Source organism: Rhinoderma darwinii, chromosome 6 (genome assembly GCF_050947455.1).
Source record: "Rhinoderma darwinii isolate aRhiDar2 chromosome 6, aRhiDar2.hap1, whole genome shotgun sequence".
NCBI lineage: Eukaryota > Metazoa > Chordata > Amphibia > Anura > Rhinodermatidae > Rhinoderma > Rhinoderma darwinii.
In genome coordinates, this window is record NC_134692.1 from 119,448,990 (window position 1) to 119,476,582 (window position 27,593).

The following is a 27,593-nucleotide window of genomic DNA, read 5'->3' on the forward strand; positions in this document are numbered from 1 at the left end:
TTAAAGGGGATAAAGGACACCCCTGTCTAGTCCCATTAGTAATTGATATATCTCTGGATAACAGACCAGAAGACAGGACCTTGGCTGATGGAGTGGAGTATAAAGAAAGAATGGCCTTTTTAATAAAGGAATTAAACCCAAATGTGTCTAACGTACCTTCCAAGTATTGCCAATTTACTCGATCGAATGCCTTTTCGGCATCTAGGGAAATAAACAGAGACGCATTTCTGGACTCGCCAGCTATTTGTATTAAATTTAGGATTCTACGAGTTCCGTCATTGGCTTGACGCCCTTTTACGAACCCTACTTGGTCCCACGCGATCAAAGAGGGCAAGCAATCATTTAGCCTATTCGCCAATAGTTTAGCATATAGTTTTATGTCGCAATTTAAAAGCGAAATTGGCCGAAAGTTAGCTGGAGAGTCTGGAGTTTTCCCAGGTTTGGGCAGAGTGACAATAATGGCCTTTAACAGTTCTGGAGGGGGATTAGGGTTGGCTGCAAATCCTTCAAACATGTCCTTCAAGTGGGGTAATAGAATTTCTGCAAATGATCTGTAATATTCATTTGGTAGGCCATCAGGCCCGGGAGACTTATTGTGTTTCGATTTAAGTAGTAATACCCTTATTTCATCTACAGATATCTGAGCATTTAATTTCTTGAGCTGTTCTTCAGACAGTTTAGGTAATTTCACCTTTTCTAAAAAGGAATCAACCTGTTCTCTAGACACTGCCGCTATTTGTGTATCCTCTTTAAGATTGTACAAAGAACTATAATACTCTGCAAATGTCTCTGATATATCTTGAGGATCATACACTCTTGTCCCATCTGTTTTTTTTATCCAGGCAATTTTTGTTTTTGCCATATGTTGTTTCACTCTCCTAGCCAGAATTTTACTCTGTCTATCTCCTTGAACATAAAAGTTCCATTTTAATTTTTTTAGTGTTTTTTCATACATAAACAGGTGGTGTACTCGTAGTTTTTCTCGAAAAGTTCTCAGCTTTTCTCTTATTACTTCTGAAGGGATCATTTTCATTTGGGCTTCCAAGGATTTTATATTACCTATAAGCATATCAAACTCTTTAGTTCTTTCTTTTTTAGCTCTAGCTGCGGCCTGAAGGAACAACCCCCTGACGAAAGCTTTGTGTGTGCACCAGAGGAGTTCAGGGGATGATGCAGATGGGGCATTAATGTCAAAGAATTCTTCCAAAGCATGTCCCACCGATGTCATGAGTGTTGGAGAATTTAATAGGAATGTATTTAAACGCCAAGGAGATCTAGGTATTGCAGTATAATAGTCTGAAATTATGAGCTCAATCGGAGCATGGTCTGACCAGGTAATCACACCAATACTAGAAGAGCGCGAGTTCATAAGAACTTGCCTATCCACCAAAAATAAATCAATCCTTGAGTATACTTTGTGCGGTGAGGAATAAAAAGTATAATCCCTTTCTGCCGCATGTTGGTACCGCCAAACGTCATGAAGGTCTTCTTCCCCTATCAATACATTTAGCTCCTGAGTCAATCTATTACCCCCGTCAGAACGGTCCATATCTTTATTTACCACTGCATTGAAGTCTCCACATATTATTAACCCCCCTTTTTGGTATTCTTTGGCTTTTGAAAACACTTTTTTAAGAAACGCTAGTTGTCTGACATTAGGGGCGTACAATGAAATTAAGGTATACACCAGATTGTCTATTTCACACACTAAAATTATAAATCTGCCCTGCGGATCTGAATAAGATTGAAGATATTTAAATGCTATGGTGTCTTTTACAGCAATAATCACCCCAGCTTTCTTTACCTCATTAGACGCATAATACATATGAGGAAATTTTTTGTGTTTAAATAATTTACAATCTTTTGTGCGTAAATGTGATTCCTGTACACATAAGATGTCACAAGATGACTGTAGGGCTTCTTTCCACACCATGGACCTTCTGAAGGGAGAATTCAGACCATGAGCGTTAATCGAGATCAACTTCAGATCCATCAGGAGTAATGGGGTTCGCCGTAAGGTATGATACAGCACATAACCAAAAGAAAAACAAACAACCTATTAACAAAAACCTTAGGTAATACTTCGAGATTACCCAATAGGACATTCCCTCTTTCAGGGAAAGGGTCACAGGGACTCAAGTTCAGCTTTCCTGTAAAGTAAAAGTTACTTAAAAACAGAAGAAGGAATGGAGAACGTCCCGGATTCGTCACAAAAGCCTTGACGAGAAAGATTTGTTTCTGCTGCAAATATCATTAGACGGGCAGCCGACGACTGGATCTCCTACTACTCTCGGACCATAACGGGGCGACATTTTCCGGTCTGATGTTAGGAGGACGAGCGGGACTCTGATCTTGCGACGGGAGCAAATTCCAAGAATTAAGAAGCTCTTTTACTGCTGTCGGAGTGAAGCAGATGTGTTGTTTTCCTTTGTTCGTAATAATAATCTTCACTGGAAAGCCCCATTTGTAAAGAATCGCATTATCTCTTAAGATTTTTGTCGAGGAAGCAAATTCCTTGCGTCGTAGCATGGTTGCTGCCGAAAGATCCGGGTATAGAACAATATCTTTAAACCTTTCTGGAAGCTCAGGGGAAATCTTTAGACATCTTAAAAATTCTTCTTTCACATGGAAGAAATGAATACGTGCTATCGTGTCACGAGAAAGATGTGCAGCAATATGTTTGGGTTTAGGAATACGGTGGATTCTGTCAATTAGAAGCTCTTGGGTGTTTTTTTGCGGTAGGACAATGGCCATCATGTCAGTAAGGAATTGGTTCAAAAGGTCTGGAGTGACCGATTCCGGTATGCCCCTGATGCGGACATTATTTCTGCGAGATCTATCTTCTAGATCTAAAACTTTACTGGAAAGTCTCATCACCTCTTCCTCCAAACTTGAATTAGCATCAATGAGCATATTGTGGGATTTAACAACCTCCTCCATCTTATGTTCCATGTGATCTGTTCTGGAGGCTATAGTTTGAATATCTTTTCTCAAATCTCCAATAACTTGTCTTATATCTGTTTGGAGTGATTCTCTCAAGGAATCCAACAACCTTTTAATTGTGGGTTCCGAGACTGGCTGAGATTCCATCTCATCTTGTGTGTCATTATCTACCGATTCCGCTCTGGATGACGGAGCAGGCGAAGAAGGGGTACAAGGTATACGTTTGTGCACACCCATTTGTTGTGAAGATGATGGGTTAAAAAATTCAGTAAGTTTAGCAGGTTTGGCTTTGGTGTTCTTTTTGGATGTGCCTCCCATTGCCTCTCAGAGGATTAGATGGGATATATACAGCTGAATATCTTGTATAGTATACTGGTATATTGAATAGACAGACAGTTTGTCCATACACAATTGTGGTGGATTTGCCACAGGTATTGAACTTTCCCTTTATGCAGATGTAATTCTATACCCAGGACTGTAAGGTGATCTCCAGCTACCCCCAAGGTATGTAGTGGTGCCTCCACTGCAGAAATAAAATTACAATCCCTCTTTATCTCCACCTTCAATCCTTAAGGGACCAGACCCTTTATCCTCCACGTTAACACTGCGTACTCACTCAGATCAGGCCTCCCAAAACGATGGCTGCCAGACGTATTCCAAGCCAGAGTTGGCTGTCACATTCCTCCTGAAAATCACCACTGCTTGTGGCTGTGAGTGTTCTATCCCTTCACTGCCGTAACCTCTCCTTTTACTAGATGTTATGTGCTAAGCTGCACTTCTGTTTTCTTCACTGTCGCCACGTGTGCAGCCCAATGGCGCCGTGCAGAAGATGGCCGACTGAGGAAGAAGGGCGGCGTCAGAGGATATCTTCCCCCTGCTTGATTCACCCCGTCTCCTTTGCCTCCGGTAAGTGTTCTCGGTTTCCTCAGCCCTTTGTGTCGTCTTACTTTATGCCACGTCGTTTTTCCAATTTCCTCTTCACCGCCGATGGTACTGAAATCTGCCGGATATACCTCGTCTCCACCGTGCTTGTCACCATCAAGGCCCTTTCTCCTCCGGTGCCGTCACACGCTCCCCCACTGCCAGCCGGGTCGGATGCTTTCTACCGGGCTATTCTTGCAGCACAGTTTCTTCACTTGACCTTCGTCAAAAGTAGGTTTATTTGGGCCGTTTTAGGCTTTCTTATCCCGGAGCTCAGCAACTATGCGACTTCCTCCATTCACCTCTAGGCCACGCCCCCCATCAACTGATATATTAACAGCACTGGCAGCGGCTACATCAGCTGCTCTTTCTTCTGTTGTATATACAGAGCTGAATAACCCATTTAGTAACTCTGCCTTCTCTTGATCCCCTGTGACCAACTCTCCATTACCACTATTTAGGGGTCCTACATGTTCAGACCTTGGCTTTTTTTCATTTATATATTTGAAGAATTTTTGGGGATTTGTTTTACTATCCTTGGCCATCTGCCTTTCATTTTGTATTTTTGCTGATTTTATTACCTTTTTACAGATTTTATTAAGCTGTTTATAATTTACAAAGGCTACAGCTGTACCCTCAGATTTGTATTTTTCAAATGCCCTTTTTTGTCATATATTGCCCTTTTTACAGAAGGTCTAAGCCATGTGGGGTTTAATTTCAGTCGTTTATACTTTTTACCTATAGGAATAAATTTTGCACTATAATTACCCAATGTAGATTTTAAGATCTCCCATTTATCATTTGCCCCATTATTTGACATTAGTTCTTCCCAGTCGATGTCCTGAATTGCAGCCCTCATCCTGGGGAAATTGGCCTTCTTAAAATTAAACGTTTTTGCCCTCCCAGCCTGTGCTTGTTTTTTACAATATAGGTAAAATGTCACTATATTGTGATCACTGTTACCGAGGTTTTCATGAACATTGACATTCCCAACAAGATCTGCATTACTAGAAATGAATAGATCCAACAGAGCTTCACCTTTAGTCGGGTCTTCCACAAACTGGCCCATAAAATTTTCCTGCAACAGGTTGAGGAAATTTCTCCCCTTCGCAGTTGAAGCTAGAGTTGTCACAATACCAGAGTTTGGACTTTGATACCGATACTTTGTGTCGCATTGCGATACTCGATACCAAAATGATACTTTGCCAACAATAATAATAAAAAAAAGTTCTTCCATTTTCTGTGAGGCACGTGGTGTGATGAATTTTGAACCTCCATGTGCTTCACATTAATAGTAATTAACCCCATCATGTTCCTCAGTCATAATGGACAACATTGGGTTAATGTGTGAGGTACATGATGGGGTTAATTACTATTAATGTGAGGCACATGGAGGTTTAAAATTCATAACACCTCGTGCCTCACATTAATAAGTGAAGGAAAGCAGATTTTATTTTATAACAGCGTAAACTTCATAAATTAAGCTATAAATTTGTTATTACGGTCGCGGCGACACCGAATATGTGTATATTTTATGTATTGAGACTTATTTTAATGTTTATTGTAAAAAATGTGAGTGTTTTTTTTATTTAACATTACTTTATATTTTATTTAACTTTTTTATTTTAAACTTTAATGTACTGACATATATGTACATACTGATTGTACACAGGCCGTTGTTAGGACATACCTCAGTATGCCCTAAGAACAGGAAATATGGTCAGACAGCCCTTGGGTCCTTCAATGGACCCTGGGCTGTCTGCCCATATATGTTATGTCCCTCGATCTCGTCATAGGGATTCTCTGTGACGCGATCCAAAGGGCAACCCCCATCTCATTTACTCCTTGAATTCTGCGGTCAGCATTTTAGGGGAATAGCGGTGGAGAGGAGAGGTTTCTCTTATCTCCGCCGCTAGAGCGGGGCTGCGGCTGTGTAATACTGCCATTGCCCCACTCCTGACAATAAGTGTGCGCGTGGTCAGCATAATGTAATGTGATGGCGCAGGCACTGAAGACAGAACATGGGGGTGTTTTGTAGTGCGCCCGCCATGTTCTGTCTTCGGTGCCGGCAATTAGTGCAGCGCTGGTCGCATCACATCATTTTGACTGCGCGCACTTGTCAGGAATCAGGAGCGGGGCAATGGCTGTATCACACATGTATTACACAGCCGCAGCACCGCTCACTACATTCATGTGTTACTATACTAAGCTTTGCGGCCGCACAGCCTTGTATCGAAATACATGAAATAACGGTATTGAACTGGTTGAGGGTGCACGGCATCGAAACAGTATCGAAGTTTCGATGCATCATGTAACCCTAGTTGAAGCCGAACCATGACACCAATTAATATCCCTGTAATTAAAATCTCCCATTATTACTACAGTACCCCCCTGTGCAGCACGCTCCATTTGTTTATATAGCTGATCATCCATCTCCTCAGTTACAGTGAAGGAAATAAGAATTTGATCCCTTGCTGATTTTGTAAGTTTGCCCACTGTCAAAGACATGAACAGTCTAGAATTTTTAGGCTAGGTTAATTTTACCAGTGAGAGATAGATTATATAAAAAAAAAATAACAGAAAATCACATAGTCAAATTTATATATATTTATTTGCATTGTGCACAGAGAAATAAGTATTTGATCCCTTTGGCAAACAAGACTTAATACTTGGTGGCAAAACCCTTGTTGGCAAGCACAGCAGTCAGACGTTTTTTGTAGTTAATGATGAGGTTTGCACACATGTTAGATGGAATTTTGTCCCACTCCTCTTTGCAGATCATCTGTAAATCATTAAGATTTCGAGGCTGTCGCTTGGCAACTCAGATCTTCAGCTCCCTCCATAAGTTTTCGATGGAATTAAGGTCTGGAGACTGGCTAGGCCACTCCATGACCTTAATGTGTTTCTTTTTGAGCCACTCCTTTGTCGCCTTGGCTGTATGTTTCGGGTCATTGTCGTGCTGGAAGACCTAGCGACGAGCCATTTTTAATGTCCTGGTGGAGGGAAGGAGGTTGTCACTCAGGATTTGACGGTACATGGCTCCATCCATTCTCCCATTGATGCGGTGAAGTAGTCCTGTGCCCTTAGCAGAGAAACACCCCCAAAACATAATGTTTCCACCTCCATGCTTGACAGTGGGGACGGTGTTCTTTGGGTCATAGGCAGCATTTCTCTTCCTCCAAACACGGCGAGTTCAGTTAATGCCATAGAGCTCAATTTTAGTCTCATCTGACCACAGCACCTTCTCCCAATCACTCTCAGAATCATCCAGATGTTCATTTGCAAACTTCAGACGGGCCTGTACATGTGCTTTCTTGAGCAGAGGGACCTTGCGGGCACTGCAGGATTTTAATCCATTACGGCGTAATGTGTTACCAATGGTTTTCTTGGTGACTGTGGTCCCAGCTGCCTTGAGATCATTAACAAGTTCCCCCCATGTAGTTTTCGGCTGAGCTCTCGCCTTCCTCAGGATCAAGGATACCCCACGAGGTGAGATTTTGCATGGAGCCCCAGATCGATGTCAATTGACAGTCATTTTGTATGTCTTCGATTTTCTTACTATTGCACCAACAGTTGTCTCCTTCTCACCCAGCGTCTTACTTATGGTTTTGTAGCCCATTCCAGCCTTGTGCAGGTCTATGATCTTGTCCCTGACATCCTTAGAAAGCTCTTTGGTCTTGCCCATGTTGTAGAGGTTAGCGTCAACCTGATTAATTGAGGCTGTGGACAGGAGTCTTTTATACAGGTGACCATTTAATGCAGGCACCAAGTTGATTTGTAGCGTGTAACTGGTCTGGAGGAGGCTGAACTCTTAATGGTTGGTAGGGGATCAAATACTTATTTCTCTGTGCACAATGCAAATAAATATATATAATTTTGACAATGTGATTTTCAGTTTTTTTTAAAATATAATCTATCTCTCACTGGTAAAATTAACCTAGCCTAAAAATTCTAGACTGTTCATGTCTTTGACAGTGGGCAAACTTACAAAATCAGCAAGGGATCAAATACTTATTTCCTTCACCGTATATTGGGGGGGGGTCTATATATTACACCAAAAGTAATTTTTTAATGAAAGCCTGTATTCATCAGAACTATGTCTGGAACCTCCCTTTGTAATTCCACCCACAAGTTTTCAATCTCCTCACAATCTTCACCCACTATTGTCTCTTTCACACTCGCCTTAATATAACTTCTCGCATACAGACATACACCACTGCCTTCATATCACTTCTCACATACAGACATACACCACCACCTTCTTATCACTTCTCACGTACAGACATACACCACCGCCTTCATATCACTTCTCACATACAGACATACACCACCACCTTCATATCACTTCTCACATACAGACATACACCTCTGCTTTCATATCACTTCTCACATACAGACATACGCCACCGCCTTCATATCACTTCTCACATACAGACATACGCCACCACCTTCATATCACTTCTCACATACAGACATACACCACCACCTTCATATCACTTCTCGCATACAGACATACACCACCGCCTTCATATCACTTCTCACATACAGACATACACCACCACCTTCATATCACTTCTCACATACAAACATACACCACCGCCTTCATATCACTTCTCACATACAGACATACGCCACCGCCTTCATATCACTTCTCACATACAGACATACACCACCACCTTCATATCACTTCTCACATACAGACATACACCACCGCCTTCATATCACTTCTCACATACAGACATACACCACCACCTTCATATCACTTCTCACATACAGACATACACCACCGCCTTCATATCACTTCTCACATACAGACATACGCCACCGCCTTCATATCACTTCTCACATACAGACATACACCACCACCTTCATATCACTTCTCACATACAGACATACACCACCGCCTTTCCTATTTGCCCTGTCTTTCCGAAACAGTGTAAAACCCTGTAGATGTACAGCCCAGTCATGAGAAGAGTCTGGCCAAGTTTCAGCAACACCAACTATATCTATATCTTCCTCCAGTACCGAGGCCTCTAACTCCCCCATTTTGCTTGCTAGATTTCTGGCATTTGTGAACATACATTTTAACTTGCCTTTCAGTTTTTCACTTTCAGTATCAGAAATGTAATTATTTGACATTATTTGGGCATTTTTATTTTCACTGTTTTGTAACAAAAGGATCTCCCTATCCTGTTGTCTAGTCCTCTTCCCACAGTCTATTTCTCCCCCCACCAATATAGTCTGACCGCTCTCTAACCTAACTACCCCTTTATTTTCTACATTGGCCTCCCTCCTCAGCCCTAGTTTAAACACTCTGCCACCCCAGCTAGAATTCTCTCCCCCAGCACAGCGGACCCCCTTCCATTTAGGTGCAAATCATCTGCAGAATACAGTTTGTACCCCAATGAAAAGTCAGCCCAGTGCTCTAGGAACCCAAAGCCTTCTCCTCTACACCAAGACTTAAGCCATGCATTTAACTCCCTGAGCTCCCGCTGTCTTTCCTGTGATGCGCATGGCACAGGCACTATTCCTGAGAATACAACCTTGGAGGTCCTTCCCCTCAGCTTGTATCCTAGTTCTTTAAAATTATTTTTAAGGCTCCTCCACCTACCATTTATTCTGTCGTTGGATTTACCTTTGAAAAAGTTGTAATTTTTTTTATAAAAATGTGCATCAGTGTGTCTGGTGCAACTTTCTAATTACTTTTTATTAAAACATTTTTTAAAAAAAATACAGCGGCATTGTATCCTGTATACAGAGCAGCTGTATCGTACACTCAGACCTGAATCCGTCAGGTCAGCGGCATTGACGGGTTCAGTGTCAGGAATCGGATCCACTTGTTATCCATCATATCTAAGTTATGAACTTAGATTTGATCGGTAATAGCTCGATCCTGCATGTCTCCCGCTTTCACTAAACCCATCAGTCCCGCTGACCTGACGGATACAGGTTTCAGCGCTAGATACAGCTGCTCTGTATACAGGATACAAAGCAGCTGTATTTTGAAAAGTATAAATAATTTTTAATAAAATGTAATTAGAAATTTGCACCAAACACACTGATACAGATTTTTCGATTTTTATAAAAAAAAACTTGTACATAGCCTTTAAAATCTTTAGCTATGTCTCTGATTCAGTTTTAATATGCGGAGAAAAATCTGGAGCTAATGTAATTTTTTTAAAATGTGATTTGGTAACATCATTTGTTTTGGACCCCAAACAGTCCTTCCCACCGGCAGCAAACATCCTTCCGCAACAATCCATATGAGGACGATGATGATGTCAGCTATCCAGTACAAGGGAGAGACTGGAGGGGGAGTCAAGGACTTTTGCCTGTACCATTAGACATGGATTATAATGTACAGATACCCAGATACCCCCCATCAGTAGATGAGCCGTACAACCTTGGACGCTGTAAGTATAAACTCTTTCAAGCTGACTTCTGTGATATTAACCCTTAAACTACATATGACTAGTTTTAGACTTTATGTTGTGGTGCAAAACCTTACCACAACTGCAGGGGATGAACTGCGCGAACGATATTACCACAACTGTAGGGGATGAACTGTGGTAAAACTGTGTAAGACATGAGGATTTACTATAATCGGGATTGTGCTTTTTGTTAATGAAAGGGTATGTTCACACGATGAGAGGCTTTTACGTCTGAAAAGACAGACTGTTTTCAGGAGAAAACAGCTGCCTCGTTTCAGACGTAATTGCTCCTCCTCGCATTTTGCGAGGCTTCTCTGACAGCCGTAAATTTTGAGCTGTGCTTCATTGAGTTCAATGAAGAACGGCTCAAATTACGTCTGAAAGAAGTGTCCTGTACTTCTTTTGACGAGGCTGTATTTTTACGCGTCGCCGTTTGACAGCTGTCAAACGACGACGCGTAAATGACAGGTTGTCTGCACAGTAAGTCGGCAAACCCATTCAAATGAATGGGCAGATGTTTGCCGACGTATTGTAGCCCTATTTTCAGACGTAAAACGAGGCATAATACGCCTCATTTACGTCTGAAAATAGGTCGTGTGAACCCAGCCAAACAGTCCTAGAAGTGCTTCATTGTCTGGATGTAAAGACAGGGCCCTACATTTAACAAAAGTGCTGTCATTTTAGCCAATTTCGAAGGTAAATCTAGATTTCTTTATTGACTTATGCTGCGACCAATTTACGACTGCATGTGTCCTTTGATAAATCTGTAACAACTTACATTACTGCCGCTGGCTAAAATACCGCCACTTTGTCTTCGCCAGGGTCTGTGTGAAGTAGAGATGGGAATTTGTTTCTACTCATTTGCAACTTTTTTTTTTACGACATTTAAAAAAAAGTAGCATTTTATAAATAGTCGACATCCCGTCTAAATGGTTAATAAATATTTCACACGGCATATTAGACATTATTTTGGAGTAAAGTCTGGCAAAAAAGCACAACTACAAATGTGAGCCACAGTGTATTGGGATGATGCAGTTTTAAAGGACGATTTTTAATGATCTTAACAAAATTATAAATCTGAACTTGGCCTTAGGATGAATTCATACGCGACAAATTTGTCGCAGAAGTTTATGCAACAAATCTGCTGCATGTGAATGAATTCACTCTAAGGCTACGTTCAGATGTGTCAGAATTTTTCCGCTGAAAATGTTGGTGCAGATTCGGGGCAATTACGCAACGAATCTGCACCAATATTTGCATATTTGACAGGTAATTCAGACATTGCAGATATCACAGCGGACTTGCCACAGATTTCAGTTTTTGCATTGCAAAGGCTGAAATCCGCAGTGAAATTCCGCTGCTTCTCTGCAACATAATGAGCATGCTGCGGAGGGGAAATTCTGCACCGCAGCCTAATTTCCGCAGTTATTTTCCGCAACGTCTGAACTAAGTTTCCTAAAAATGTATAGAAACAAATGTAAAAAAAACGCTGCTGTTGAATTCCGCTGCGGACAGTCCTAAGGGTGCAATCACTCGTGGCGTACATGCACTGTATTTCCGCACAGTAAGCATACGCTCCGCAAAACTTTACAATGTACGCCTATGAGCAAAAATATTCTGCAATGCGAGAACAAATCTGTCTGTGTTGCTGAATATTTTTTCACGTAGGCAAACATTGTAAATACAATGCATGAACACCATGTGCGAGCGTACCCTAATGCTTCTTTTTAATGAACACAGAACAGTGGAAAAGTAAAATGATCTGTCTTTGCCCAGTTTATCCATCAGCACAATGCAGGCTGCCATTAAGGACAACCTGTATTCTGTCCAAACAAAAACATTGCATATTTGATGTATGGGTGCAATGTCTTGTTTATTGTTAGAGATGCTTATTATCATTTTGAGAAATAGCACGGTGGTAATAAAAAGTAGTTTCCAAAACTGTTGTATTTTCCATACCTTGACCTACATTTTTATCAACACATAAATTTACATTCCTAGTTAATTCTTCATTTCAACCTGACTTGGACCCTAGGCCTACTCACCTTAATGAAGACCAGGATGCAGATAGTGCAATTGATGTTTCAGAAGGAGGTATGTATACAGATGTCTTATTAGTCAATATATATATGTATATATACCGGTATGTATGTATATATATATATATATATATATACACATATATATATATACATGTGTGTGTATATATATATATATATATTTTAGAAATAATATCCATTATTTATAAAAGTGGAACAGTTGCCCATTTCAACCAATCAGATTCCAGCTCTCATTTTTCAAATCTCCTTTTAAAACTAAAAGAAAGAATGTGATCGGTTGCTATGGGCAATTCCTAAATTTTTTCCTTTCACTATTATTGCTAAAAACTCTGATAGACTTTGCGTAATAGGGCACTATTTAATTTGAGAGGAGTTTTTCTGCTCTTCAGCAATAAAGTGTGCAAACCTGAAATGAAGGACATAGTACAAATGGGCAACATAATGTTATCTCCACCATTAAAGGTTTTTTTCCCACTATAGTTTTTATGACATGTAATTAGGGGACGGGCCAGTTGACATGCCATAAATCACTATTAGGCCGGGATCACACACGCAGTTAGTTTTTGGCTCCGTTTTTTTTAGCCAAAGCCAGAAGTGGTACCAAGAGGAAGAAAAGGTAATGCAAGACTGATACATCTCCTTTCTTTTGTGTTAACTCTTGTGTTTGGCTAAAAAACGCACCAAAACCGAGCCAAAAACTGCACCAAAACCTGAGTGTGCGATCCTGGCGTAATGGTGAAAGTCATGCTGAATTCATCTGGTAATCTGTTAGGCAAGTTAAAGGAGTCATACATAATTAGAAAAATATGGCTGGTTTATTCGAAAAACAGCGCCAAACCTGTAAATTGCTTGGGTGTGGTATTGAAACCATACCCCATACCAGAGACCTTATGGACAAGATTAGATCTGTTCCTTAGAAAAAAAAGCAAACACTTTTTTGTAATCCTGGACAACCCCTTTATACCAGTTACTACATCTCTTGGTACTTGGATACCTTTAGACATTTATGATGCAGAACCTGTGAAACTACATAGACCGCCTTTTCACGGTTGTCGATCCCCGCAGCTTGCTATACCAAAGAAGCAGCAAGACATCTCGATAATATGGACTGGTCTATAAATTCACCAGATTGTCATGAATGTCACTCTGGCCCAGGAATGTTATTGAGAAGATGGTTTAATGCAATGACCCAAGTATCGACTTTTGAAAGATTGGTGGGTGCTCCCTGCTGTTATCCTTGGATGGGCTTCAGTCTTGTAGCTCTCAGTGTGATTCCTTGGACTTATATTTATGTAGGGCCAAAGCTATAGGGGGTGCAGAGGTAGCAGTTACATTTGACCCCTAGTGCCTCAGAGGCCCAAACATCCCTCTGCCACATAAGAAGACACCTGTATTCTACATTGCAAATAGCATGCCTTCCAACTCTGCCGCATGGGATTGTCCCACGAAACTGACCTTTAAAGGGGGGGGGGATCTTGCACAAATATGCCCCAAAGTGGGCGTTTCTAGAATGTTTTGTGAGCATTCCCAAGCAGATTGGGCGTGGGACTTAATAAAATCCTCCGAATTAAAATATTGAAGGTGGGGGGCTATGTTAGAGCTTTTGCATCGGGGCCCAGGAGCTTGAAGTTACGCCTCTACACTATGATTGAATTTAAACCGTTTATATAGCGAAACAAGTATGCTTTACATCAGCATCAGAACCATCTATGTTAATCTTCTCCTGGTTGACAAACAAATAAATATATATATATATCTATATATTATATATATATATATATATATATATATATAATATATATAATATATGTGTGTGTGTGTGAAGCCTCATTGATCCCAGGCCCATGGAGTGACAGTTTTACTGTATTGTAAAGTACAGATCACAAATTTCAAAAAATTTCTTTTCATATTAGATATTCTATAAGATTTGTTTACAACGTACTTTAAAAGTTGTTTTTAATTTTATTAAGTGATACGGAGACGATCAATAAGACAGTCTGTAGTTCCAGCGCAGATACTTAGGCCTTCAACCATTACAGGAGTAGACCCCTCTCTGGAGAGGCAGATAGAGTATAGCAACAAACAAGGTGAGTGGTTATATCAAGATAGACGTGTGTGAATAATGGATATACTGCTGCTCACCAGGAGGTTTTATAGAATTCACTTAGGCCAGGATCACACACATTGTTTTGATTCCGTTTTTGATGCAGTTTTTGAAGCCAAAGCCAGAAGTGGATCCAAACGGTTGGAAAGGTATAAAGAAAAAACTGATTCATCTCCTTTCTTTTCTGTCCACTCCTGTGCTTGGCTCAAAAAACGCCGCAAAGAACTGCTCCAAAAACGGCATAAAAACTGTGTGTGTGATTCTGGGCTCAAGAGTGTTTTTCTTGATTTATCCTTGGGAGTGCCCGAGATGACATGTGAGGAGCTGCCAATGAAGCGACAACACAAGATACTCTTCCTGATCAGGGTTGTGTGTCGTAAGTTCCATAGACATGTAATTCTTGTTGTAGAGGCCATTTTAATCAATACATCTTAATCCTTTCATGATGGGGGGGGGGGGGTGTTTTGTGCCTCGATGCCCAGAGCAAACATTAGGTATTTTTTTTTAAATTGTATTATTAGTCTTCTCCAATATTTTTTCCATTTTTTTTTTTGCATGACACTTAGGGATTTCTGATATGTTTTTATTTTGCAGGTCTTACTTTGGGAAAAATGGTCTGAAACAGGAAAAATGTATAATTAATTTTCTAATAGGTTTTACACGTTTTAAGGTAGTTTGTTGAATCCATATTAGACCGTTAATATTCCCCATTGTACATTGTCTAATGGATGATGTCACTTTGACGCTAGGAACAAAGACCGTATGTTTTACGCATTTCTCCTTCCTTTAGTTCTAGATGCAGCATTAGCACATGGGGATAATCACTAAGGAACAAGAGCAGATAAGACTGGGGTAAAACAGACAAAAATTGGTGTCTGGGGGTTATTATTTTATGTTTGGGGCAATGTATATTTTGTGTGATATGATCATAATAATGGCGGAGCACTTGACACCCATGCATATTCATTCATGTCACGTGGGATGTCTAACACTTGTGTGTTTGACGGGGTGTAGTACCAATGATCTATACACAGTAACGTGCAGAGAAGACACAGATCTTCTTGGCATGTCCCCAAATCCCCATTCGCACAAGGTTACCTTACCAATGGCACGAATGAAGAAGCAGTGGCATCAAAAGGAGCGTTAAGGAGTGTGCCATTATCCCATTAATTTACATGGTTCAGGTGAGAAGGGATTAATAGAAGTAAGAGTCTTTTCACATTTGGCAGATTTGTTGCAGACATTTCTGTGAATGTCCCATTCATCTGAATGAAGCTTGCAGAAATCTATGCACATTCTGCAGAAATAACCTCATTCACATGTATGGAAACAAATCTGTCGCATGTGAACAGACTCTTTCTTCTATTAATCCCCTCTCATCTGACCCACGTAAATTAATGTTAAAAACCACGCAGCGTATCCGACCTGGAACCCGCAGTACATTCCGTCCGAAAACAACACGACATTGACGTGCGGTTTTTCAAACGGAATATTCGCTGTGGAAGAAAGCCGTTCATACTTACCCCCTTCCTCCTCCTCCTCCGTCCGCTCCGGCCTCCCTGGATGACGTTGCAGGCCACGTGATTGGCTGCAGCGGTCACATGGGATGCAACGGTATCCCAGTAGGCCAGACTGCAGGAAGAAGGGGGGCCTTCTCGGTAAGTATTATTATTAATTTTTCCGTGGTTGCGATTTTTTTGGCTTAATCGCTGCGAATACGCCGCAAAAGTAGCAAAACTTGGCTTTCTGTTGCGGGTTCTGCATCCCCATTGAAATCAATGGGGAAAAGCCACAATGGAAAGTCAACTAAAATGCAGCATAAATTGACATGCTGGGGTATTAAATTCCGCGCCGCAGGTCAATTTATTAACGTTTACGCTGCGGTTTTTCCCCGCAGCGGGGGGATGAGATTTTCTAAATCTCATCCACTTTGCTGCTACTGTAAATGCTGTGGAATTTCCGCACACAATTCCGTTACGCTACATGGGAACCCGGCCTTGCTGACTTCGAAACTCAGCAGCTCAGCACATTTCCTGCAACATTCCCAACTAAAGCACCCGCAGTTTCTATTTCAAGTTCTATTCATTCTTCCTACTTTACAAGAATGACGATGGTCTGTACAACTCCCATAGGGGTTTTCAACAAGCTGTCCCAGATTCTGGCCTAGTTATGCAGCAAAATGGGTGATGAATCCCTGCAGGTTTGCCATTCACTAGTCTGGGTAAGATGGATGATGTATTCTATGAGAGCGGTAGTAGAAGCCATTTCCTATTTTGATATATTTGATTTTATTTTTTTAAGGCCTGCTGTTATCGCATCTTTTTCTAGCTAGTATCCTGATAAAATGTATCCCAGTGGGATCCTTCCTGTTTTTACTATTTTCAGGGTATGAAAATAAAAGGATGTGGTTTCTATATAGTAATCATCTTCCTGACCAAGATAAAGCATTGTTCTAAAAGTCAAAAAGTCAAAAAGCTGGACATTTATAAAATAATACAGAGGAAAACCGTAGCGTTACCACTGATAACAAAGCCATAAAGTGCTGGACATGGTTTTAGCGTACTCCTCATAGGTAATGAATACACTACAAAAACATCAGGGCGTACGCTATGATTCCACCATACTATATTGTAATGATTATTAAAAGATAGACTTGAGCCCGCCGTAGATTGTAATGCAGTATTTTTTTTATTCAGAAGAGGCCAAACATACGTCTGTAACGTTTTTGGCCTACAGTACGGCTTTTTCCAAATAATATTGCCACTGGGTACAGTGTGAACTGCTGGAAATATAGCGGTAGGGATAAGGTTACCTTATCCTTAGCGCTATATTTGCAGCAGTTCACACTTGCACCCAACGGCAATAGAGTTTGATAAAAGCCGTACTGTAGGCCGAAACGTTACACACGTATATGTTTGGCCTCTTCTGAATAAGAAAAATACTGCATTACAATCTACGGAGTGCTCAAGTCTATATTCTTATGATCTACGAGGTGGGAAACCTACTGATAGCACACAATAGCCACACAGAGTGCCACAGATAATTTCAATATACTGTAATTATTCCATAGGTTTCTATGGGGTAGAAATATGTCAGAAGGATGCACATTGGAGGTTTACGCCTGGAGACTGTTTTTCTTAGCGTACTGATACGCATAGAAAAGTATGGTAATTAATACCACAAAAAGTCAATGGTATACAGATAGAAATGTATGGGTTTATGTTTGCACATTATGTCTTGGTATACATCTGGAATATAAAATTAGAGAAAAACGGATCTATCATATGGATACCAATTACATTTAAGGAGCCTCAATAATAGCTAGCTGCCATATACAAGATTCAATCAGAAGCAAGTGCCACAACACCGTAGCCCACTTCTTATTACCCCGGCTACATCACCAAAAACATCCCTTGTTATAACTTCAAGACAATCCTCATGCCAGACTGTCCCCACACTTGTGCCACATTGTACCTATGCAGTGGTTCCACCTTGCTCATGAAGAAGTATAGGCCAGCACAGTAATAACATCTTCACAGAATCGCCCATACCATTGAACCCACCACACAGAACTACCTATAATATTGTGCCAGTTACATAACAGTGTGCATAAAATAGTTTCGAACTCATAGCAGTGCGGCAGTGCCCACAGTGTAGTCATAGTGCCCCTATAAAACAACACACTCATCTCCTTCATGATCCAGCTTGACTGTATTCTTTGACAAGAACTTATATGTGAGCAGTCGATTAGCAGTCCTGTAAATGTAGCTGTCTCTTTCTATGCCAGTCTCTGCAGTCAGAAATCATAGTTGGAGGTGAAGCAGAAAGTTCACAGATGTGATGTGTTCTGGGGCAGTGCTAGGGAATTTGGGACAGTCGGACTGATTCCTGGACACTTGTTTGGCATAGGGTTGGGTAGCCAGGAACATATGGCAGAGGCCCACGAGCCGCATGTGACTCTCAAGCCACATTGCACCAACTCCAAATTGACAGATCATTTTGTATTGGATGTATCTAGGCTATGATCATATTTATAGATCTGTGTATGAAATGTCAATGTCCCTCCATAATGTTCAGTCATATATATTGTTATTCTCTTATGTAGCTGAGGTGTCTGTGTGCCTGGTTACACAAACCCTATTCCTGCACCACTGGTCCTTAGATGAAAAGTTCTGTGTAAGGCCTCATGCACACGACCGTAAGGGTTTTTACTGTCCGAAAATGCGGATCCGTAGTCATCCGCAACACATCCGCATATACACTGTCCGCAAACACGGTCCGTAGTGCATCCATAGTTCATCCGTATTTACGGATCCGCAAAAATACATGGTGGAAACGTAGGTAATCCCCTGGCGTCGCATAGCCACGATTACACAATTATGAACAGCTATGGATCCATCTCCATAGCCATCCGCAGTTGCAGAAGCGCCAATAGACTTCTATGGGCGAATCTGTGCCGCAATTGCGGCCAAAAATAGGACATATTCTGTATTTTGCGGATCATTTCTATGGCACGAACACATATCCATAAATATACTGAAAGGTGTCCGTGAATAGAAATTAATGGATCCACAATTTGATCCGTAATTACGGATGACAACTGGATGGGGCCTTATGGAGTGGAAAAGTTATATTTTTTTTACAGAACATCATTTTAGGTTTAGGCTCTGTTCACACTTCCGTTGTGAGCCTCAATCAGAGATTCAGACACTTTACAAATGACGGAAGCCCCGATGGAACTTGTCAGTTGTCGTTTGGATCCGTTGTACGATGGATTTGTCATAGCGACGTGTGAATGAAGTGAAATGTAAATGTCATCTCACTATAATGCACATTGCAAAAGAAATTTCATGAAATCAGTTCATTCCTTTGTATTATTTACTTATTTTTACGTTGATTTCTTGTCTCTTTTACTTTTTAATTAGAACATGAAAAGTTGATAACCAAGCTAGCGGAAATGTCTGCTACTGATATAGCGAAGGAAGTCCGGAAGATTCCATTATGTCTGAATGAGAAACGTGACCTTAGGTAGGAGCTGGGTATTAAGTAATAACAGGAACATTCACCTCGTAATAGAGGATTAGTAGTATTATTTTGTATATTTATAAATTATTATATGCAGCAATGGAGTATATACTATGCAGTAAGCAAAACAGATCGGATTCTCCCAAGCATTTTGCATGTGCTCTGGTCATTATTTTATAACTTGGTTTCTGTGGGACTCGGGTGTACCCTGCAAACTGGTCAGGGGTTCCCTAAAGGGGTGTAACAATAGGGGATGATGCATAGGAAGCAGTCACTCCTGGGCTCTGGTGCCACTGCGGGACTAATGATCCCCCTTCCACATTGGAAAACACTTATAAATGGCATATGGTAGGTGGGCAGCCCTGTTACAGGTTTTGCATTGGCCCAGAAGCTTCAAGTTACGTCTCTTGCTCTCCAGAAGCCAAATTGTACAATAGGAGGATGGCAAATGGATATCAACCTGCTCGAAGAAATTGATGTGGAAGCTGGCAAAGTCAACAATTCCCAGCCTGAACATAGTACTAGAATTATAGATTGCTTCGTCCATCCCGATACCAAGTTTGTTTGAGGTGTAGGGTGTATGGGTTCCATGGGGGGGGGGGGTAACAATAACAATTATTCTTCTTCTTCTGTCTGCTTATTCCTGTCCTCTTTGGATAACCCCTTTTAACTAGTCACGATCAGTTGTTATTGGCTTTTCATCATTTACCTGAAGAGATGCCTGGACATGTATGGTCCTCCAGAGCAGGAGTTCCTCTTCGTAGTATCTCTCTGGACCGGCCAAATATTATAATTATTTTTAAGGAAATTTTTTACTCTTTGTATTATTTTTGGGCATTGTATTATTATATACAATAATTGTTGCTTGAATTGTGATATATGCCCAATATTTATGCTTTTGTCATGTTGTTTCAATGATTCAATGATAAAACCCATAAAACGAGTTTATATAAGACACCGGTAAACCGTTATTTATAATTGTATAATATTATATATTCGACTCTCCACAGAAACAAAGTGATGAAGCTGAAGCAGAAATCTTCAAAAGATGTCTCACAAATGAACTGTTGCAGTGGATGTGTCCATAGTATTAACTTAGTAGGTGGATTAGTTATATATGTGTGGTGCAAAGGTGGACATAGCCGTTAAGTATTATTATTAATTATGTAGTGATACCATTCTGAAAATAGACAAGTAGCATAGATCCTGTAGGTCAGATCAGGGTCCTGCACAAATATCTTTGCCTTTAGAATATTCGATTTTTACAATCATGATTTTATGCAGCCGAGAAATGGGAGGTCTTCAGTTCTCCATTCAGGTTAATAGATTGAAATTTACTGTATTTGGTAGCTCTCTGTGGTGTATCTTAACATTATCATGTACTATGAGATTTAGCACATTACAATTTATTCAATGGGTATACATACTTTTTGAGGTTGCTACCATGCAGGCAAGTGAACAGTATTTGTACAACTATTGTAGGTGCATGTCAAATAATAATGACCATTATGGGCAGCGCATCAGTGAAAACCTGAGCCTTTTTGACCATACACAGGAAAAATTAACTCGAAATATTGCAGTTTTCACACAATTTTTTCTGATTTCTGTAGCTCACTTGTCAGCTTTGCTGTACAGACTGGGAGAGAATTGAGCAGAGTCATCTCACTATCATTAGATTGCATTGTACTTCTGGAGGCCTAGATAAGGCAGGATAGTAACACTAAACACTATATATACAGATAAGGCTCTGTTTGCATCTTCCCTGTTAACACCTAGTTTCTTGGGTAGATAGCTGTACTTCACCACTTCCTGAAGACTATAATAAGTTCAGACATTTCTCTGTCAATTAACTCTGATGCTTTTCAGCTGCCATAAAGCAGACACACCCACTCTACTGTACTTCCTATACAGGAAATACAGGAAGGGTGTGTCACCAATAGTCTGTGTCGCCAATTTATTTTTTCCGCCCCCAGGGAAAAAATAAATAGCTTCAACATTTAGAAAAATATATATATATATTTTTAACAGACTTACATCTAATTAATGAATTGAAAATGAAATACATGGCACATTCCCTTTAAACCAGGACAGTAAAGAGTAATATGCTAGTGCTGATAGAATTGTTTTGCTTTAATTCACACCTCTCTCTTGGAAATTCTTCCTCACCAGTCATTCCGGAGATCCAAGCAGGCGGCTTCAGAGGTATTGGAGGCACTACAGCTTTGGCATAGCACCTTGAAAGTCATAGGAGGGAAATTTGGAACAAGTATTCTTTCTTATTTCAATTTCATCAAGTGGCTGCTGATGTTCAACATCTTTTCGTTTGTGGTGAACTTCAGCTTTATAACCATTCCCCAGTTTGTTGACATGGCGCCTAACAACTTATCGTTTACCGGTCTAGAACTTCTTACAGGAGCAGTAAGTATGGAGCATTGTGGTGACTTCTCAGCAAACACACAATAAAATGTGACTACTAAAGAAGTATATAGATACACTATTTGGATAAAAGTATTGGGACACACTGCTTAATCATTGAATTCAAGTGTTTGATTCAGTGCCATTGCCACAGGTGTATAAAATCCAGCACCCGGCCATGCAGTCGCCTTTACAAACATTTGTGATAGAATGGGTCGTTCGAAAGAGATCACTGATTTCCAGCGTGGTGCTGTAATAATATGCCACCTTTGAAATAAGTAAATTCGTGAAATTTCCTCCCTCCTAGATATTCCACCATCGACTGTGACTGGTATTATTGCAAAGTGGAAGCGTTTAGGAACCACAGCATGTAAAGATACAGAGCGGGGTCGCAGAGTGATGAGGAGCATAGTGCATAAAAGTCGCCAATGCTCTTCTGACTTAATAACTGCTGGCATTAACATCAGCACAAAACTGTGCACCCGGAGCTTCATGGCATGGGGGCCGAGCAGCTGCATGCCAGCCTTACATCACCAAGTGCAATTCTAAGCGTCAGATGGAGTTGTGTAAAGCACGTCACCACTGGACTCTGGAGCATTGGAAATGTGTTCTGTGGAGTGAGGAATCACACTTCTCTATCTGGCAGTCTGATGGACGAGTCTGGGTTTGGTGATGCCGGGAGAACGTTATCTGCCTGACTACATTGTGCCAACTGTAAAGTTTGGTGGAGGAGAGATAATGCTATGGGGTTGTTTTTCAAAGGTTATTCTAGGCTTCTTAGTTCCTGGGAAGAGAAATCTTAATGCTTCAGCATACCAAGACATTTTAGACAATAGGATGCTGCCAACTTTGTGGGAACAGTTTTCTGTTCCCTTTTCTGTTACAGCATGACTGTGCCCCAGTGCACAAAGCAAGGTCCATAAAGACATGGTTGGGTGAGTTTGCTGTGGAAGAACTTGACCGGCCCTGACCTCAACCCCATCCAACACCTTTTGGATGAAGTAGAATGGAGATTGTGAGCCCTTTCATCCAACAACAGTATCAGACCGCACAAATTTTCTTGTGGATGAATGGTTAAGAATTCCCACAGACACACTCTAAAATCGTGCAGAAAGCCTTCCTAGAAGAGTGGAAGCTGTTTTAGCTGCAAGGGGGGGGGGGGGGGGACCAACTCCATATGAATGCCTATGGATTTCATATGGGATGTCATAAAAGCTCCTGTAGGTGTAACGTGTTGGTGTCCCAATACTTTTGTCCATATAGTGCATGTACAATATGAATGCTGTATTCTCCACTATTACTACCTACTGGTACTACTTTGTATCACTATAACTACTATGTAAATATTTTGTTCAGCCGGAGAAGTTCACAGGAGTATTATGAGTTGGTGCTTGTTCCTGCCCATGAAATAGTTTGCTTTTAAAGCATATCTACCATTTTCTATTTTTTTCTAAGAAACCTGCAACATGAATTATTTGGAGTGTTTTCCTTATATACTTGATAAGCCTACGACTCCATTACATAAGTATAGATAGATCAATGTTCCTCTGTTCACCAGTACACATACTTACAAATCCCATCTGCCTCGTGGCCACCACTAGAGGGCCTAGTGCAGGGGTGGGCAAACTTTTTGACTCGCGGGCCACAATGGGTTCTAAAATTTGACAGAGGGGCCGGGCCAGGAGCATTTGGAGGGAGTGTTTGGGCCGGATATACTAAAGCATTAAATGTAGTGTGTGCAAACCTCATAGCACAGTAAGAACACTACAACCCAATTTATTAACTGTCTTTCAAATGTGAAAAATAGCCCTTATCAGTTAATAAATTTGTCTCAAGGAATATGCAAGATATGGCATTTACATACTATTTCGCAGATACTGGGAGAAGGAAATGTAAATAGATTAAAATAACATACGCACTGTGATTTATCAAGAAAAAAGTTCTGTTGACTCTGTAAATTAGCTGCCAACCTCTGAGCAGTAGCCGCCCGTTCTTGTGTTGACTGCTTGCTAGCATAGTTTGCATGCTTCGTGGCAAAGTGACGGCTGATATTGTACTCTTTGAAAACCGAAGGGCTTAATGGTGACGTGAAACGAAGTGAAAATTAAAGTGAAATAAAGAGAAATACGCGCCACATTAACAACGGTCAATGTGTTTTGAGTGCGCCATCTATTGGGAAAACGTGGGCATTGCAGGGAAAGGGGAAAAAAAAGGAGGTTTTTACTATTATTTGGACAAGTTCGGCGGGCCGGATTAAAAAGCCTAACGGGCCGTATGTGGCCCGCGGGCCGTAGTTTGCCCATGTCTGGCCTAGTGCATACAACTGTATACAGCTCCTATTAACCTGCTGAATTGTGTCTGTAGCCCCCTTAAAAATCTAAACTGCCTGCTGCCTATAGGCAGCAACTGTATACGGTTTCTATTGACCTGAATTGGCATTATATACAAATCAGCTCCATGGTGGGTGGCAACAGACAATTAAAATGTTTCAAGTATGTGTATGAGGCAACAAGGAAACCATGTATGTTAGGAAAAGCTTTCATGCTTCTGCTTATGTGATTGAGTGGATCCCACAATGGCTGTTATATTGGTGTCTACTCCATGTAGTGCTTTAACCAAGTTGCCATGGTCCATATGGTCCAGAGTCCCATAGAAATGGCACTATTCCTAGACCTACTCTAAGCCCCCACTCACATAATTTTAGGAAGAAGCATGGAACAAGTATAATATATATAATATAATATATAATAAAGTATAAAAATAAATATTATTTTTAGAATGAACTTCAGGTAACATGAATGTTTCTTCACTTTAGGGCTACTTTGAAAATACGGTCTTGTATTATGGATATTATTCAAATGGCACCATCAGGAAAGATGCCAACCTAGCTCCATATAATATGCAGTTAGCATATATATTTACCATTGGATTGTACATGGTAACCTGCTTCCTTATCCTACTCTTCAGGTAACATGACCTGTCAATTCATTCTCAGTCACTTTTTCCAGAGACATGCATTATGTCAGGGCACAAACAGAAACTTGGTATTTCATTGAGATACTTAGGCCATGTTCACACTGCATATTTTCAGGTGTATTTCGGAGTATAAAACGCTTGTAGTACTCTCGGAAATACTTTTGTCTACAGCTTCCCATTGATTTCAATGGAAATACAATGTGTAGTTCATATGAGGCGTATTTTTACCCTGCTGAATTAAAAAAAAGTCCGTAAAAATACGCTTCTTTGATAAAAAAAAGAAGTGACATGTCACTTTTATTAATAGTTTTACAAGCTGATTTTTCCTATATCCCATTGACACTTACAAAAAAGAAGATACACCTTAAAATACGCTTAAAAAACGCTTTGAAAATCAGCTCCAAAAACGCCTGGATTTCAGAGTGTGTCTTCTCTTGAATTCAGTCTCGTATTTTTTAGGCTGAACATATGCCGTGTGAACATAGCATTAAAGTGAAGCTCCCGCTTGCAAAGACTGAAATCGCAAAAACATGTGCATGTAAAGTATGCAGATTTTGTAGAAGATTCTCTGCGACCAAAACCATCCTCAAGCTCATGGAGGAATCCCTATATTAGATACAGCTGTGTATGGGCATCTCAAGTCTGCACAATTTTCATTCACTGACAGCAAACACACATCTTGAAAATGGTGAGGAATTGAAACACACAAAAAAACAATTAAAAAACTGAAAACCCCTTTTAATGTCTGTGATTGTCTACTGACTGCTTTGCATGCCGTATTTTCTTTAAGTTGCTATTAATGACAATGGATGCCCAGACTCTGTGTTGTATTTATATTTGACCCAACGCGCTTTCTTATGATATTAGGTTAGTCATGGGGCAGAAGAGCTTGGAAAAGCCGAAAAAATTAACTCAGAACTCAGCTACTATTTGTTATGAAGCTAGCACTGAACAGTTTGCCTACAACAGTGCATTGAGGGGTTAAGAGGGGTTTCCGGTCCTAAAGAAAACACAGAAAAGTACCTATATGTGTGTTAATGCTCACCAGGTGATAACACACATGTAGTTATTTTTCATTTTCATTACATTATCCAGTTCCCATGATTATTCTCCCCTCTCAAAGATATTGCCTATATTTACAGATGCCTGCATGTCCCTCTATTACAAGATGTAAGGTAGTGCAGTAATTACTCACTATCTGCTGCTATACTCTACAGCCCAGCATGTGACACACTATCCCTCTAGAGACAGGGGAAGAGTGCAGGGAGCAGTGGAGATAAGAGGCCTGTGATGTATGACCACAAATAATGTATGTAGTGCTGTACAACCACTTGTTCAGTATACATAACCTGACACAAGCCCGACATAAACACCAGTGCCATGGCTATGGGACTGAATGTGAGACTAGCTTACAGAGGCATTTCAGCTACAGACAGTACATTAGTAAGTGACTAATCTTATTACAGTAAAACTAAATGCCCACAATTTTGAAAGACCGGAAAACCCTTTTAACTTACCACTTCTTGTAACAAGATATTTTGCCATTATGAGCTGATATCTTTTCATGCATCATCACACCATAGTACAACATAAGTGCTAGCAATATCGTTTGCATTCACTTTCCATGCCAACATTGCCTATTTGCATATGCTTTATCTTTAAAGGGACGCTAAACAGTGTTATCTACATGTGCTGTGCAGTTAAATATAATATTTTTTTTCCTGAACATCTACTTTAGGCCAAGCAGAGGCCAACTGTAGGGTGCTTCAATGCAGAGTTGGCATTAACACTTGGCAAAACCACTCTGATACCAGGGCACACTGCATATAGGGAAACGGTTCTCTCCAATCCACTTGTCAAGCAACATCAGTGTACACTAAGGCCCCATGCACACGCCAGTATTTTTCATCAGTTATTACTGTCCTATTCTTGTCAGTAATTACGGCAAGGTCTCTCCCATAGAAGTCTATGGGAGCGTCTGTAAATACGGATGACTATTTACGGATGCATTGCCAGGCAACATGTTGATGACATCAAAAATTCCAGGATATTGCGACTGTCGTGCTCGGGTGACTTGCAATGATCGCAAGAATTATGATCACGTCTTAATTCTTTTGATTGTTATGCAACTTTTCCCCCCACAGGGAAACATTGATGTAGCGCAACGGCCGTGATTTTACCTCACCTGTCTTGCAACTAAAATTCACCGTGTAGCCCTAGCCTAAACAAAATCCAAGGAACGTGGGTTCCTGCCCAAGGAATTACATTGGTGTATAGCAGGACTTGCTTCAATGAGAAGAGTAAAAAAAAAAATGTCTGCCCCTGTGATCACTAGTTTATCTAATATACCATTATTAGTATAGAAATCGAGAATAGCCCTGGTAAATTTGCCTATGGCTTCATGTACATGACACATGGCACTATGTCGCCATACCGTACTGTTTACCACACTGTCAGGTGACGAGGAAGGAGATATTCTCCCCTAATAGCAATACTTCTAAAGGGGACTAGCTTTGTAATTCATCATGCTATGGATCATGCCACGATACGGCAAACAGGGGCGGTAAGGCCACATGCACCCTTATTATGGCTCCGTACAAAATAACCAAATAAATACGCCATACAGTGCACAAGTTTTACCAACATACAGTCCAAATCGCCATCCACATCAACGTCGCCGTCCTTATTGACTTGAAAACAGGACATTTACCAACGTAA

The 27,593-nt window shown here is 40.6% G+C and overlaps 1 protein-coding gene across 2 annotated transcripts in view; it reads left to right on the plus strand.

Moving 5' to 3' along the window:
- Window positions 1-27,593, plus strand: part of TMC5 (transmembrane channel like 5) — a 96,357-nt gene that overhangs the window by 44,690 nt on the left and 24,074 nt on the right. The window contains exons 3-9 of one of the 2 annotated variants that reach the window (XM_075830183.1): window positions 10,087-10,277; window positions 12,297-12,389; window positions 14,326-14,442; window positions 19,385-19,487; window positions 20,495-20,582; window positions 21,654-21,902; window positions 24,715-24,866. In XM_075830183.1, the coding sequence (XP_075686298.1) occupies window positions 10,087-10,277; window positions 12,297-12,389; window positions 14,326-14,442; window positions 19,385-19,487; window positions 20,495-20,582; window positions 21,654-21,902; window positions 24,715-24,866 (993 nt within the window). The remainder of the gene's footprint in view (window positions 1-10,086; window positions 10,278-12,296; window positions 12,390-14,325; window positions 14,443-19,384; window positions 19,488-20,494; window positions 20,583-21,653; window positions 21,903-24,714; window positions 24,867-27,593) is intronic. The other variant, XM_075830184.1, reaches the window with a different exon arrangement.